This window comes from Anser cygnoides, chromosome 8 (assembly GCF_040182565.1).
Source record: "Anser cygnoides isolate HZ-2024a breed goose chromosome 8, Taihu_goose_T2T_genome, whole genome shotgun sequence".
NCBI lineage: Eukaryota > Metazoa > Chordata > Aves > Anseriformes > Anatidae > Anser > Anser cygnoides.
In genome coordinates, this window is record NC_089880.1 from 28,333,844 (window position 1) to 28,349,887 (window position 16,044).

The window sequence follows — 16,044 nt, forward strand, 5'->3', positions numbered from 1 at the left end:
CCGTGCCTCCTCCCCGTGCCAGGCCCCAGGGCTGGCGCCGGAGGCTCTCCCACCCCGAGGGGACACACGCGGGATTTCTCCTGGTTTTTGTGCGCAGCGAGACACTTACGTCTCAGCTGCCGCCTTTTGGAAGGTCCAGTGACTAAATGCAGCAAATAAAAACACCCAAAAAGCCGCATCCTACTCACTGACTGCTCCGCTGCCTAGCCGCTGCTGTTCCTGTTCATAAGAGCTACGCTAGAATAACATTACTTGGGAGAAGTGTTAGCACAAAACGAGCTCCCGCGACAGTTTTTCCTAAGTTACTTTTGCTACCCGAAGGAATTGCGTGTTTCCTTTAATTTCACTGTAATGGGAAGTACCCCCTGGTTGGGTTACTGCTGCAGGGATGGGATAAGAGGATAAACCCAGCCCCAAAATCCAGAAGCGACCTGCCCCGCTTGACCCCGCAGCGGAGCCGGTGAGCCCGGCGGCAGGATTATCTCCGCGGCTTCGATCTGCTGGGATCGCAGGGAAAATCCACCCGGGGAGCGGGGTCGGGAGCGCAGTACCTGGTTTCCCATCCTGATGGGGGGCCGGGGACCTCCTGCGTAGCGCGGTGACATGAAAGGCTGCAATGACACAAAACCCGGTTCAGCGACACACCGCGAGGAGACAGCACGTGCCCCACACACGCCGGTTAGACTTTACACACTTTTTTTTTTTTTATTCTGGAGAAATCCTTCTTTAAAAAAGTCGAGTTGAAAAAGGAAAAAAAAAAAAAAAAAAGGTGTTCGGAGTCCATTTATTTAACGTTTTCTGTCGGTTTATTGTTCGAGAGCATTTGACATACTTCAGCAATACTCTGTGAGGCTGTTATAATTAGTGCACGGGAAACCCTGAGTGTTAGATACCGTGTTTAAATACATATATAAAAATATTAAAAAAAAAAAAAATAAAGGTGGGAAATAAGCACATACAGACACGCACACACAAAAAAAAAATTCCCCAATGCTACGCATCGAAAAAAAGAAGACTTAAGCTACTGTTTTACAACTGCTGCTACCAACAGAAGCTTAAAATCCCACATCCAGCTACATTTCTCAGGCTACCTGGGGAAGGCAAAACAGTCTGATACCCACGAGTGACTTCTCAGTCCACTGTCACCTGCACACCCAGCAAAAACAATCAGAAACTGGGAGGAAAGCCACATCCCACGGCGGAGCTGGGGGGCAGCGGGTGCCCGCTCCCAGCACGCTTGCAGAGCAAAATGGAGAGCGCGTCCCGATTCACAGCCCTACCCATCGCTAGTGTCGTTACCTGACTGTGGGGTCCCATCATGCTGTTAGGGTTGTGGGGTGGAGGCTGTGCGTGTGGCGAGGGCTGTGAACCAGGCGGTCCCTGTGAGGTCAGACAGTAGAAGGAGGTTATAGATTAGCACATGAAAGCGCAGAAAGAGCTAAAAAGGATTCACGGGTGGAGCTGTTTTGTCGGGAAGGCAGTTCGCCAATTTTTTTAATGTTTTTTTTTTTTTTTCTCTCCTTTTAGTTGAGTTTCTATTCATTTGTAACTGAACAATGAATAATGATATATGCAAAAAAAAGAAAAATCAGAACATCTGTCAAAGCACAGCAGCCACATTACAGTCAACGGTCCAGTAGTTCAACCAGGTCTGCAATGATAAACACACAGGGAAACACTTCGCAAGGGCGTGCAACGAGCAAGAAAAATACGCAGGAGAGGGTCAGAGAGGTTGGGGGAAAATCCAAAAAAAAAAAAAAAAACCACAAAACCAAAAAAACACCCCCAAACCAAAAAAAAAAAAAAAAACATTTTCTCCTCTCTCCTCCCACGTCCTGATGGTTGGAAGCACCTCCCAGGGTTTGCCACCCGAGGGTCCGCGGCGTGCTGGAGGGCCCTTTACGTTCCCCTTTGCGGATGCACCATCCCTCCTCGAGATGGGTTGCCTAATGGTGCAAGGAAAATGTCTTTCGGGTAAAACGCTACTAAGGCCGTCTAGGGGAAAAAAGGAAAGATTAGTTCGTGTAGGTTTCGAACACTGCAATGCAGCAGTTGCTGACATTTTGGGGTTGAACGCCCACTTTTTTTTTTTTTTTTTAATTTCTCTTGAAAGCACAAAATGAAAAGTTTGCTCGGAGGAACTGCGAGCTCGGTGCAAGAACATACCGGTGCATGTTAACGTAAGGAAAAAAAAAATTAAAAAAAAGTATTTTTGAGTCAAAGAACGTGTAATTGGTACAGAAAGCAAATAAGCTCGGTAAGTACGTTATGCGAAGCGACTACACACTCCAGGAAAGGCGCAGGAGCAGATGTTCTCTACCTGCCTCGTTACTAATTTCAACAAGTGTTCGCCTTCTAGCTGCTGCCAGCAATGGCATGGTTTGTTACCATGAGCAATTTTCTTAATTAACAGACATTAATTAGCCATTTAGCAATTTTGCAAGCATTTGTTTAGCAGCTTTCCTAAACATGAATACCACTGTGATAATGGTACTGATTAGAGGGTCCCCTAATTAACAGTACAGGGAAGGAAAATTGAAATCACATAAATTAAAAAGGGAGGGGAAGTTAATGAAGGCAGGACATATTTGCACCTGCAAATCTTTTGTACCGCGGAAACTTGAGTGCAATGTAAATAAAGTAAGAGGGTTGTGTGTGTGTGTGTGTGTGTGTGGTGTTTTTTTTTTTTTTTTTGCAAACTGTTACGCGGGGAGATGTAGCCAAACAGACTCCAACCAGCCACCCGGCTCTGGCGGCCGTGGAAATGGAGCCGTGCTGTTCACAAGACTTTCTCTGCCACTTGCTTTCCCTGCTCCCAGCCCCGGTACTTGGAGCCGGAGAGTGTCTGATGCTGGGGCTGCTGTTAGGCGTTACACCCCGGGCACGATCCTGCCCCACGCGCCGGCCCAGGGCATGGCGCCTGTGCCCTGAGGCAGAAGGCCTGCGGCCATTTTGGGCTGCTCGCCCTTCCCCTGTCAGGGCAAACGGCGGCTGGGCCTGGGGCTGCCACCGGTTTCAGAGGTTTAGGGCAATTTGGAAGGAATTCCTCCTAGGCAGGGAGGAGGAGGAGGAGGAGGTGTGCTTTCTTCCTCCCAGGGGCACAGAGCAGCACATCTGAAGTGCCGGCTCCTTCCTGTCCCGGGGCCGGGCCGGGCCCCCTGCTCACGGCAGGGCTGCCCAGCGCTGTGTGCTTCTGGGCGAGGAACGCCGAGCCTCTGGAGGCGGCTATCGGCGGTTATCAGCGGTTATCGTACCGCCGTCACCATGTGCAGATGGCGCAGGGCCCGCGCCTGTGTTCCAGCCGGGAACGCCTGCTTGCTTTTTCTCCGGCGGGTTCCCCTCATTACAAACAGGAGATGATCTTGACGGACCGCAGCGCTGGAGACAAATGTTTTGCAGAGCCGACATGTGGGCTCCAACCAACGGAACGACTCCCTTTTTTGTTTAAAAACGTGTGTTTAGCAGTCATTAAGCGGCGCTGCCACAGGGGGAGGCCAGGCCCGCGCACCCTCCTCCTCCTCCACGCCTCTCCCAGGCCCCAAGGAGGAGGCCCTGGACGTGGCTCCTTACCTCCAAAAATCCCCACAACCAACCAACCATTTAAACCGGTGTTAGAAGAAATTGTTTCCGACAGCGCTAGGTGTCCCAGCCTGCCTGCCGACCTCCTCTCTGCTTCATTTTTTTTTGCCCTTTTTACTACAGAGACTTTAAAAGACAAATCTGGCCTACCGGCTGACAGAGGTTTGCTGCCGCCGCCGCCTTGCAGCAGGAGTTTCCATGCAATCACATTATTTCCACTCTGTCTTTCATGAGCTCAACTTCTCAAACTTCTTGTAAAATATTAAACATGGAAAATTGCACCAGCGATCATAGTTCTGTATGTGTCAATTTATGTTCCGAGAGTAATTCACCACAAATGGATCATGTTTTATGGGCTACATACTTTCAGCTAATGGGGGAGTTTTTATATTTAAAAACATTCTCAAGTACCTCTGGGGGTGGCAGAACAATGAAGAATGGTATAAGAAGGCAAAGCAGCAACGCAACGAGATACCAACAATTTAGAGTTAGCAACAGGAAGGCGTCTTGCATTTTAAAATACCTGCCTCTGCCCTACCAGTTTCATCATTAAAAACTACCGAACTAAAGGAAATGGGTATTAATTAGAGAAGTGCCTGAGTTCACTGGGTAAGAACCTGGAGCTTTGTTCCTGTGAAGGGAGAGGGAAGTTTTGTGACATGTAAACAACCAAATCTCCCTAAGCAAGCGTTTAGGGGAGATGCTCTGGGCTCCCTGTGAGCAGGCGCTGCAGCCCTTGGAGGACCACGGCCACCTTGCAGCGCCCTGGGGCTCCTGCTGGCTCCTCCAGCTCCACAGGCTCCTCCGGTGCTTTCAGCCAAGCCAGCCCAGCCTTCGGGGAAGGTTTCAGAGCCCTAGCGTGCACCTCCAGGAGTCTGAAGAGAAATAACCAGCTAGCCAGTGTCCTCCTGCCCTGCAACATCTCCTCAGCACCGCAGCCTCCCACAGCCCGAGGTGCAGAAGGACTCAGCAGGCACTCGGTGCTGGAGGAGCTCGCCAACCTTCTGACAACGGGCCAAACCCAGGCAGCTGTGAGCTTGCAGGAGGACACTGCTCACAGCCTTCGCTCGCTAAATAAAGTTTCCCGTTCCTGGAAGTTCTGTGCCCTACAGAGGAGCTTTCTTCTACGTCTTTCCTGAAATCTGAATTTCAGAGCCTCTCTGAGCCTGCCGCAACACCCCCGAGCCCAGCACAAAGCCAAACCCCTCTGCTATGCCAGATGTCTTCTACTGTGCAGCAAGGCAGTGCCTGGAGCCCACCAGACGGGGCTGGACAACACCGGGTCACCTCCTGGTTGTAAGGGAGAGGGCAGCAACGCCAAAAAGGCAGGAGGTGCTGCCTGAAGACCCAACTGCGCCTTCCCGCGAGCAGCGAGACCGCGGCGCGGCCAAGCTCGCCAGCAGCCGGGAAGGGAGCCGTGGGCAGGAGATCTGCCTCGCCTGCAGCTGGGGCTCCCGAGTGCAGAGTTCTGGTTTGAAGGAATATGTTAAACACAAGCTCTTCAGGAAACAAACCCGTGTCAGCCGAAGCCAAGAACAGTCACCTCCATCTGGATGGAGCACCCGAGAGAAAGTTGACTGCAAATCCCACCATATGCTCCAGACATTCGGTACAAAAGCCTCGGGCATCCTGCTAAACTTCCAGAAAAAAAAAAAAAAACTTTCTCCGACACTTGCTTTTTCTTCCCTCCAGCCCTGCTCTCTCTCGCAAGCCGTGTTCCTTCCAATCTTGCCTAGGAGCAATCTTCCCCTACAAAAGAAGCCCTAGCGGGACCAGGAAAGCCGACGGCGTGGGGTTCCTGGCTGCTCGTGGGGTTACGCAGCACTGGCAGTGGGATGCTCGGCGAGCGGCCTCATCCCACGGGAAGCTCCATGAAGCCAGCCGAAGGAAGGCATCGTGGAGATGGCTGCGAATTGAGGCACGCCCAGGAGGAGCCACTTGAGCTGCACGCCCCACTCCTGCGGCCGCGCGGGTCCCTGCTCCGGGGGCTCGGTGAGGACACCGGCTGCGGGATGCCCTTGGTGCTCCTCCTCGCCTCCCGTCTGCCAAAATCGGGCGGTGGCAGGGCGCTCAGGAGGCTAACACCCCCGGCAGTGCCCCCCTGGCTGGGAGAGGGGCTGCCCCCGGGCTGGACGCCCCTGTCCTCCCCGGCTCCCGAGGCTTCTCTGCATTAGGGGGCAGTGTAGGAACAGCGAGCGGCCGGCGCTTTGTTTTGGTGCATCTCGCAGGCTAGCTGCTGATGCATAGCTAACACGGCCACAGACATTGATTTATGTGCAACTTTCCATTTCATCAGAGCCAGCGGTACAGAGCCAGGCGGGGAGCGTGCGTTTGGGAGAGGAGGCACAGTCGCGGGGGGGCTGGGACAAGCAGCCCCCACCTCCTACGGCCCCGTTATTTACTACGGGGAAGGTTTTGTATTAATAGCCTGTAATTTTTAATTTTACCTTCTACGTCTCCCTGGCACTCCCCTTCCCCAGTGCTGGAGCAGAGGAGACAAACGCGAGGGCTCTGCGAACGGGCATCAATTCAGCTTTCAAAACAAAAGCAGAAATGACTTCGATGACCTTTAGGAGGATGAGAGAAGGGTTTGTTTGCTCGTCTTAAAGGGACAAAGAGGCGGATTTAAATAAAAGCACCTACCCACGCTAGCCGTGAACCGGGCCACCGTTTGTCAGGAGCGCAGCCTGACGCCAGGCGCTGCAGCCTGCTGGCACCACGCAAAGCCCAGGCAGCCAAAGGGTGCCCAGGGCCTCTCCTTTCCTGTTGGGCACAGGCTTTGGGAGACGCCGAGGGCTGCATTTCCCTTGGCCCCGAGCCTAAAGGTCGCTGCTGAGCTCCAGCACGGGGAAGGCTCTCTGCAAGCCAGCAGCTGCAGGCGGGTGCTGCAGCCCGGCCTCCTCCTCTCGCCTTGCCAGCACGTCCCTGCTCCTGCAAGCTCACGCTCGAGCTCCTCGTTTCTTCCCTTTGCCATCTGAGCCCACGGGGCTGCAGGGAGTCCGTGCACCCCGGGGCGGCAGCGCAGGGTTTCCGCAGCCTGCACCGAACAACCCGGTTTGCTGCCACTGCCGTCTCAGCTCCTGGCCTGATGCCACCGCGGTGCCAGGCCAGGATCTGTCCCTGTCCCAGGACCTCCAGCAGCACGCCCACGCCTGCTGTCCTCGGGCAACCTGAGCCCTCCGGGTCCCCGGTGGCTGCGGCACGGCGCGGAAGGGTGCAGGCAGCTCTGCGCAGCCAGCCCGGTGCTGCTGGAGGGAGGCGCTGGTGCTCCCTGACACTCCCTCCGTCCTCCAGTCCCCCGGTACGGAGACGGGCTGCTGGGGTGGTACTGCTGGAAACCTCGCCCACGCCTGGGGCTGGCACGTAAAGGGTCGGGGGAAAAGAAGCCCAACTGCTGCAGTCCTCTGCACCTCCCGTGACCTTTTTGGTTTTGCCCTCTGAAGTTCAGCACTTTTATTTCCTTCAGAGATAAGAAATTAACCCCGAGCTGCAACCAGCTCGATGCAGAGGCTCCAGCACACCTCTGCAAGAGCTCGGCTCGAGCACGTCCTGAAGCTGGAACGAGCTGAACGCTCGCAATAAATCAGCCGGGCTTTCGTGGGGGTGATGTTCTGACTGTGTTAAAAGGTGGGATTTTTCTCCTCCCCTCCTCCCTTCTTTCCCCAGGGCTGGGAGGAGAAACCAGATGTTGGAGGGCTTTCAGGAAAGGCAGTCTCTCGAGACGTCACATGCGATCCATATGCATCGGCGCCCGTCCCTCCTCCTCCTCACCTAAGCCAAGAGCAGCGACCACACTCCCTCCCTCTCCTCCCGCAGCTCCGGGGGTGGGCGGCAGCTTCGCACATGGCCCGTTATTTCTGCTGCCTTTTCGGGAAGCCCCCAGCAAAGATCCTGAGAAAGAGGGGCTGCGTCTGGGCACCCCGTCCCCAGGGGCAGGGCAGCGGCGGCGGCTGCTGGCAGCCCGGCTCCCGGTCCGGCTGCACACGGAGGTGGAGATCTGGGGTGGGTCGTCTGCTCCCCAGTCAGGCCCTCGGTGCCAAAAAGCTACAGAAAGCCAAAAAGGAAAGCGAGGGGGGAGGCCTCGGAGGCTGTCAACGAGAAGTGTCAAGACCCGAGCATGAGCAGCGTGTCTGGGGCATCGCAGCTCCTCTCCCTCACCTTCCCCTCTCGGCGAAATCCAACCCAGGCTTTTGAAGCCGTGCCCTAACTCCTTGCCAATTTTGCAACCCTCGCAGATCTGTGCGAAGTGGGAGCCTGAGAGGACAGTCATCTTTGCAACGGGATGAGATCAGGACTTTTGGAAACACATTTGTTGGAAGTAGCAACTTGGCACTCGAATTGCTGGCAGCAGCTATGACCTGCGAGATAGCATCTCTTCTGCTCGCTTCACCCCGCGTCGCGGAGCGCTGCTACAAGACCGGCCCGTTTCAGGGTTACCAATCAATATCGGCTACTCGCGTTTTGTCACACGCGTGTTCAGGAAATGGGATCTCTCTAAAACCAGAAACAGCCCCCCTTCCCCTTCCCCGGCTCCACGCACGCACCGGCTGCGATACCGCGCTCCGATACCGCCACCATAAATCACGGGCCCTTTATCAGGTTCGCCTGTCCACTGCCCAAGAATTTCTCCCATATACAAATCACAAACCCAGATAAAAAAAGCAGCTTGCCAAAACAAATATCCCTTTCGACTGCTATCCCATTTGTTACACGAACAAGTGCTTATTCCTCAAGCAGGAAGACTTTAATGCACTGCGAGCTTACGTCGCTACGACCCAGTGCATATCATGCCATACAAAGAGATTCCAAAGAAATTAAAAAAAAAAAAAAGATTCAGGCTTTGAAAACTTCTTTTCCAAGCGCTTGCTGAAGTCCTCTCGGTTAGCATCACTCAGTCATACGTTACCCTGTCTTCAGTCAGAGCTCAGCGTGGGAGAGGGAACGCGCAAGACAACTTTGGGGACTTGGCTAGGTATTGTCTTACAAGGTGCCTCCATGGCATTCGGGGCCGTGCGCTTGGACCGAATCCGCTTCTGCCTGCAGCCACAGCCCACGCCAGCGTTTGTTAATGCTTTCAGTGATTGCATTTGGAAAAAATCAAGTGGTTAACCAGAGGGGGAAAAAGTTTCAGGAATCAAAATCCAGAATGTTTTCAATTACGCACGTCTGTTAGGACCGAAGAACAAACACAATCTCAACCCAAACACAAAACAAGCAGCTCTGGAAAAACATCGATTGCAAATACGCAGTAACCTCTTCAAGCAAGAAACGGAATCGCGTTAAGGCCACGGAAACCAGAAAGCGAACGTGGAAGGGGAGCAGATCACTGGTTATTCACAAACGGGTCATCTACGTTGGCGTACTGCTTGGCTAGGGTCCCCTCGGGGACAGAACCGGAGCGCGGGCACCGAGGCGCGAGCAGACCCGAGCGCCCCGTCGACGCGGGCGCCGGGAGGAGCGGCAGCCTACCTGGAAGAAACCTGGCGGGATGGGGCCCCCGGGCATGCCGTCGTTCGGGGGAATGTTTCCAAGCACGGGACTCGGGGCGGCAGCTGCGCTCTGCGGGGAACAAAACCAGGACAAACACGTTGGTTTCGAGTCGGAGGTCAGGAGGAGAACATTTTAAAAAAGCCGTCTCCCCCGGCCGCGCCGCGCCGGGTCGGTCAGCGCGGTCCTCGCACGGCCCCACAGCATCTCTCGCGGCCGGAGGAAGGAGCAGAGGACGCTCGGGGCCGTTTCGGTGGCCGGGTTTGGGAGCGGAGCTCGCCCGCTCTCCCCTTCTCGCCGTGCTCGCCCGATCCTACACCAGCTTCGCCGGCGCGCTGCTGGGACCACGGCTCGGGCAGAGCTCGCGTTGCAGTTCACCCCCCGGAGAAGATGGCCGTGCAAAAAGCAGGGATGGGTCTGGGGCTCATTTGTTTGTTTAACCAGCCATTCAGCCTCGTTAATCCACCCAGGAGCCTCACCTAGCGCGTCACTCCAGGCAGGAGCTATTTTAAGGCTTTTTAAACGCTTCTCGTAGCCCACCTCCCCCCCACGCACTCGCTTGCTTCGCTTCTGTCCTCCGAAAAAGACACTTCCCCTGCCTCCCCACCGCCACCACGAGGGGTTTTTATCGCAAAAAATCACACCGAACCGTGGCTCACGCCTCCCTGCCGCGAGCCCCCGGCGCGGGCACGAGCGGCTTCGCCACGAGAAAGGGAAGGGGACGGCGGCGGGTTACCCAGACAGCCCTGCTTAGCGACTGGATTAATATTTACTTCCTCTCCGCCACGCACGCCGATGCACAAAGGAGGTTTTCTGGCCGGGGGACCGGCCCCGGGGCTGGCCGCGGAACAAAGGGCACCTTCCCGGCCTGGCGGGCATGCCGCCACGGCGCCGAGGAAGCACCCAGGAGGACAGGGATAAAAAAAAAACGTCATCCCGGCAGCACCCCGAGGAAATCCCGAGCTCGGTTTGAACCCAAAGCTCGGCCACCACGGCCTCGCCAAACCCCGAGTCCCACCGGCAGCGGGGCCAGCTCCAGGCACACGCCGTGGGCCGGGCGGGATGGAGACGACCGCGCTGCGCCAGCGCTGCTTCGCCCAGCCCCGGAAGCATCCCGGAGGACAGCATGGGCCAAATCTCCCCAAAAAAAGAGCCTTCCGTGAAATAACCACCCCACGAGGGGCCGGGAGAACGGGGCATCCCGAGCAGCCTTCCCCACAAAAAGCAGCGAAGAAGGCCAGATCTGAGCGCTTTTACAGTTAATAAAAAAAAGGCCTGGCAGGAAAAATCAGCCTACCCATTCCAGGCTCTTTTTATACTTCAGACGGCAGCAAAAATAGAAAGGAGAGGGAGTGAACCCAGTTCTCCCCCCTTCCATCCCCCCAAGTGGGTCAGCTATAAAAGTAAAACCAAATCTTAATCCGAGGCCATGAACATATTGCAGTTTCTCTGCAAAGCAGATGAATGTTCTTAATGCAAAAATACAGAAGAGCAAGCCCCCGACTGCAGCGAGCCCATTTGGAATTTCCTTTATTAAACCCTCTATCACGCAAAACGCCGCTCTCCAAAGGCGGCGCGCGGCGCAATAAAGCTGCCAAGGTGATATTTTATGGTTTCAAGAGATTTCCAGCACACCATAATCCCTTGCCGGGGAATCTCCCGCGGCAAGACGGATCCCCCCGCGTGGCGAGGCCGCGAGCCCACCCGGGGGCCGCCGCCGGCCCGGTGCGGGGCCCGGGTTTGGGATCGGAGCGACAGGATCGGAGCGACAGCGGGGTCGGCACGTGGAGGGGGCAGAGCCGCCAGAAAGCCCCTTTTCGGTGCAAAAAGTGACTTGGCCTGCTAAAACAAATCTGAGCTTTTTTATGCCTTTGTGTTGAACCGAAGTGTGCTGCGCTCCTCCTCCCTCTGCAACAGGGAGTAGGGGGAGGAGGGCGACGCAGCCAAAGAAAATCTTTAAGCAAATGCACATTTTTCCACAAAACCACAGAACCCTTTTTTCCGCGATAAACACCCCCAAACCTCACCTCTGCGTTCGCCGCGTAAACGCGGGTTTAACGTGCCGCGCACATGTGGCGCTTGGCAGGGCTCAATAATTAAAAACCCACAAGTGCCCTGAGCATATTGTAGGATGGGAGCCAAATTGGTCAGCCCTTGATGAATGATTTACAAGGCTGCGAAGTGACATTTCACTTCTTTTTTCTTCCCCTCCCCATCGCCGCCGCTCAGGTGAACGCCGAGGCACCTTTCGGAGCCCCGGGCACCGCGGGATGTGCCGGGGCAGAAGGAGCAGGGGCGATGGGAGCGCCGGGAACAAACCCTCCGAACCCAAAGGTGCGTGCCCCAAACCCAAGGGTGCACACCCTAACCCCAGAGGGCCTTCCAAATCCTATTTCCAGAAAACCAGGACGTCTCGGCTCTCCCAGCTTCACCCCGCCTGGCTTATTTTCGCTGCTTCAGCTACGAAACTCTTTCTGGGGACTCTCGGTGTTCACCTGCCGAGCCCCGCTCCCCCCAGCCGACCCCGCGGGGACGGCACGCCCGGCGCCTGCAGGAAACCTTGGACGAGCGAAACCCAAGCGTGGATGCGTGGCCTGGGGTTGTCCAAGCCCGTCCCTGCTCCGGGGCCGGGTTTATTACCGCCGGCATTCAACCGGAGGGGGAACGAGCTAATTCACCTCGGTGCGGGGGGCGGGGGGGGCCGCTCGGCGACAGCCCCACGCAGGCGGCGCGCCTGCTCCTTCGCGTTTTATTAGCCGGTAAATTCGGCCCACGCTGGAAACAAAACGCAGTTCCCGGGGCACGCAGGCAGAGGTATCCCCCGTGCAGGTTGGGTTTTTTCTCCCCGTTTTTTTTTTTGGTGGAGGCGAGCGGCGCGCTGACGATGTGGATCGCGGCGCTTCGCCTCCGAAGCCAGGCGCTCAGTTAACACAGCGCCTCGGTGCGCCGGCAGATGCCGTCTAAGCCCTTAAATCGCGCACTAATTGCGCTAATTGAGCTAACAGTCTCTGTTTCGTCTCCCTACCCTGAGTCAACCAGCGTCTTCTGGTACTGCTGTAGAGATCCAAGCTGTTGACTGCAGTGTTATTTTGTCAGCCATTAAGCGATTCATCAGAGTCATTAATTGATTTATTACCGCTGCCTGCGAGTATAGCTTTGCAAATAAAGAATGATGTAGGTCAGAAGGCGAGAGAAATTGGACAAAACAACACAGCCAGGAGCTGGAGGCTTAAATTATCCGGAGGAGTCCGCTCACGCAGGCCCACTGGCATGGGGTTACGGGGGGAAAAAAGCCGGAAAAAAAAAGACAAGACGCGTCGCCTGGCCCCGCTGCCAGAAACCCCGCTGGCCGGGGCGATGCGGCGGCCGGGAGAGCCGCGGCGCTCAGCACCACCTTGCAGCGCGCCCGAGGACGTGCTGCCAAGAGGCAGCGATGCTCCGCGCCGCAGCGCGGCCGTGCCAGCCCCGCCGGGGACGTCGTGGTGGCGGGGAGGTGACGGCCACCACGCCGGGTGCCTTTCCGTGGGGCTGCCCACCTGCGGGAGGTTTACGGGCGCAAGGGGAGGCCAGGAGGACGCGCTGTGGCCGGGGAGCGCGGGCGCATCTTGTCCGGCGAGGTAGGAAGCGGAGGCAGGGAGCGGCTCTCCCGAAAGCGGGGCGACATCGCAGGCGCCGGGTGAAATCGGTGCGGAGCCTGGGGGCAGGCGGCTTTAAATCTCGGTTAGTTTTTTCAGCTCAAATCTATCCGGGACGTAAAAGGGCTATTAAAACAGCCTTATTTTCTTAACCTAATCCGTCAGAAGAAGCCGGGTTATTCAACCCTGCTAATTGCCTGTAGGGGCGGAAGGGCAGAGGCCGGCACGGCCGCGCCGCGTGCCCTCGCTCCCCTGCCCTGGGCTGCCCCGCGGCACCTCGGTGTCACCGGCGGCGCGGGGACATTCAGCGACCTCCTGCCCCGGGCTGGACGACGACTCGCCTCCGCTCCTCCGTGCCACGCGAGGGACGAAAGGGACACGTCCCACCGGGACGAGGATCGAGGTTTTGTGCGTTTTCTTGAGCTGAGAGCCGAGGTCTTTGCTGGGCTCGAGGGCTCGGCGGGAGTGGGCGTTGCGCGAGCCCCTCCCGGCGCCGGCAGCGGTGGTTTCCTGCCCCCCCCCCCAGGCTGATTCAACCTGCGATCAGCATCTTCCCATGCGTCACCACCGAGGCTGGAGGGCTTCAGGGCCGCTTTCTGAGACCTGACGCGGGTTTGCTCCGCTCCGCGCCTCAGCTCGCCGCAAACCCATGTCCTCTCCGCCCCACAGCTGCCCCGCTGCCAGCCCCGGCCAGCCGGGCTGCACCGCCACCGCCGCTGCTCTCCGCTCACCGCGATGCCGAGGCCCCAGCTCTGCCCGGCAGCGCTCACCCTGCCATTAAGCGTGAGCTTTTTCCTCCCGTGCACGCTTGGGGTGGTGCTGTGCACGCAGCTGCGGAGCAAACCCCAGCGTTCAGGGCCTGGCTTTCGCCAAAACCTTTTTGTTTTTTTTTTAAAATAACCTCAAAACACTGGTGCGAGACGCCAAGAGGCTCTAAGAGAGGACATTTCCTTCCTGGGAAGCGCCGCGGGCACCGGCTGCTCTGCAGCAACCCAGCAGATGGGCTGAGGAACGAGGTGGGGAGGGCAGGGAGCGCCGCAGCACGGACCTGCTGAGGGGTGCCGCGGCCAGCCGAGCGCTCGCGCTGCTGGCATGGGAGGTTTCTGCCCCCCTTTTCCTCTCCGCGAGGGCCGGAAGAGCAGCGCGGAGGACTCCAGCTGCACCTTGCACCTTGCAGAGGGAGCAGCACAAGCTCCAGGACGGACCCTGCAGCAGGACTGGCACCGCCAAGGCGTGCAGCGTGCAAGAAGTTACGCGAGAAGCCCCAGTTTGCAGCAGCTTTACTTGGCGCGCCCTTTGTAAGGCCTGGCCCGAGCCCACCTCCTTGCTACGAGCGCGCAGAGACGGTGAGGACAGAGCTGGCCCCTACCTGTCCACTGCTATTTATTGTTTGCCAGCAGCACGGGCTTTGGAGCCTGAGAAAGAAATGGGCGTGCAGGCCAGGACTTAAGCAGGCTGCATAAACAGGTACTACCGAATTAAATCGGACTCCGGTTAAGCCTTCTCATCTCATTAAAGCTGCCTTCATCTTCCGCGGCGAGGCTTTAAATTTAATAACGGGACACTCCCACACCTCGCCGTAACCTGATTAGCGCCGGGGGGCGGCCGCAGGCTGACGGTGTCACGGGGCTGGCACCCCGCGTGTCCCCACCTCGCCTCGGCGGCAGCTGGGCTGCATCACGGCGAAACTAAACGCCGCCGGAGGTGGGCATCCTCCCGTGCCCCCAGAGCTGCTTTCCAAGCGCCTGAAACCTCCCTGCGTCACGCCAACACGTCCCCGCGGGAAAAGGAAAGGAAGGGAGAAGAAAGGAGGACCCCCGGGAGCGAGGCGCCAGCCTCCCCGGGCGCAGGCTCTCCGGACGAAGCGGCGATGCCGTTTTTCTTGGTCCTGCACGGAGCCGGTGCCTCGCAATGAGAGCTCCGCAACAGGTTGCTGCCTCCTCGGAGGAACGCGAAAAAAAAAAAACCCTAAGCTGTGAGCGACAGCAAAAACAGGAGTTGCGCGGTTTACTCGCGACTTTCCCTTCCCGCATCGCTCAAACCCCTCCGAGCCCGAGCCAGCGCCGGCGCGCTGGGAACGCTCCCGGCGGCGCAGGGGCCGGGCTGGGGCTGGCTGCGGCGCTCCCCCGGCACGCGCTGCCAAGAAGCGCCTCGGCGAAGGCAGGTTTGGCTGCGTTACCCTCCGGGAGCTTTCTGCGACGACTTTAAGTGCATCACCTGAGAGCAGGGGAAGCGCTGGTGAGACAGCAGCCGCTCGCCTCCCCCAACCGGGGGCTGTCTCCCCCCTCCCTGTCTTTAAAAAGAAAGAAAACGCCAGCCTGCACCTTCACATCTGGAGCCGGAGCTTTAGAAAGGAGGGGAAAAAAAAAAAAAAAGAGGCAAAACATTCATCCAATGGTGTTTCAAGCAAATACGGAGGTTTTTTTCCCTTTTTTTTTTTTTTTTTCCCCTTGTAAAGGATAATCTGAGACAGCAGCTCCACCAGAGCGGCTTCGGCCCCAAAACAATAGGATTTTAATCTCTTAAGTAGGCGGCCCCCTTATCCCCGGGAAGGAAACCCCTTCAGTCATTTACAAGTTTGTAAATAAGGATCCTGGTAGCATCGCGCGGACATCTGCTCCGCGATCCTGACAGTGTTACTGCTAACATTTACAAACATCCTTACGCAAACACGCATCGCTCTCTGCTGATCTGGCTTCAGCTAAATATATCCCAAGGAAATAACTTGGCAGGGCTGCAAAATTTCACGGCAACCGAATTAAAGGGGAGACGAGGGAAAATAAAAAAGGAGGGGCGGGGATAATAAAAGCGCGAGGTGTAGGATGGGCTGAATGCAGCCGGGCCGGGCGCGGAAAAGTTGCGGAGGGAAACTTTGGGGAAGCTCAGTTCGGCTCGCCAAGTCGTGGCAAAGCTGCGCTGCCCCCAGCTCCGTCGGGCTGAAGCTTCTCCAGCTCCAGCCCCTTCCCCAGCACCGTGCCCAGCACCCAGGCCTCGTGCGGAGAAGTTTCGGAGGCCTCCCCGCTGCCCAGCGGCTGCCCCGCAATTAGCAGCCTGGGAAGGCGCCCCGACCACGCAGGTTATTAATTACGATAAATTCCCCTCGAATAATTCCAGCGGCAGACACGCCAGGCTCTTTTCCAGCAATCGATACCATCCATTTGAGGGCCCACCTGCCAAAAAAGTTATATCAAATAATTATCTCAAATTTTCATTAGATAATGCGATCGCTCCGGGCTATTAATCTGCCGCCCGCCCGTCGGCGCGGGGTGCTCAGCTCCGCGGCTCCTCGTGGTTCCCCGTGGATCTGGTCCTGAGGCACCTCCGCAAGCTTCGCAGAAAGCTC

The 16,044-nt window shown here is 57.0% G+C and overlaps 1 protein-coding gene across 5 annotated transcripts in view; it reads right to left on the reverse strand.

Annotated features, from left to right (window-relative positions):
- SSBP3 (single stranded DNA binding protein 3) overlaps nucleotides 1–16,044 on the reverse strand; it is a 53,252-nt gene that overhangs the window by 10,237 nt on the left and 26,971 nt on the right. For 2 of the 5 annotated variants that reach the window (XM_067001835.1, XM_067001830.1), the window contains exons 5-7: nucleotides 9,049–9,138; nucleotides 1,300–1,380; nucleotides 552–611 (exon numbers count right to left, since the gene is read on the reverse strand). In XM_067001835.1, the coding sequence (XP_066857936.1) occupies nucleotides 552–611; nucleotides 1,300–1,380; nucleotides 9,049–9,138 (231 nt within the window). The remainder of the gene's footprint in view (nucleotides 1–551; nucleotides 612–1,299; nucleotides 1,381–9,048; nucleotides 9,139–16,044) is intronic. The other 3 variants (XM_067001833.1, XM_067001832.1, XM_067001834.1) reach the window with 3 other exon arrangements.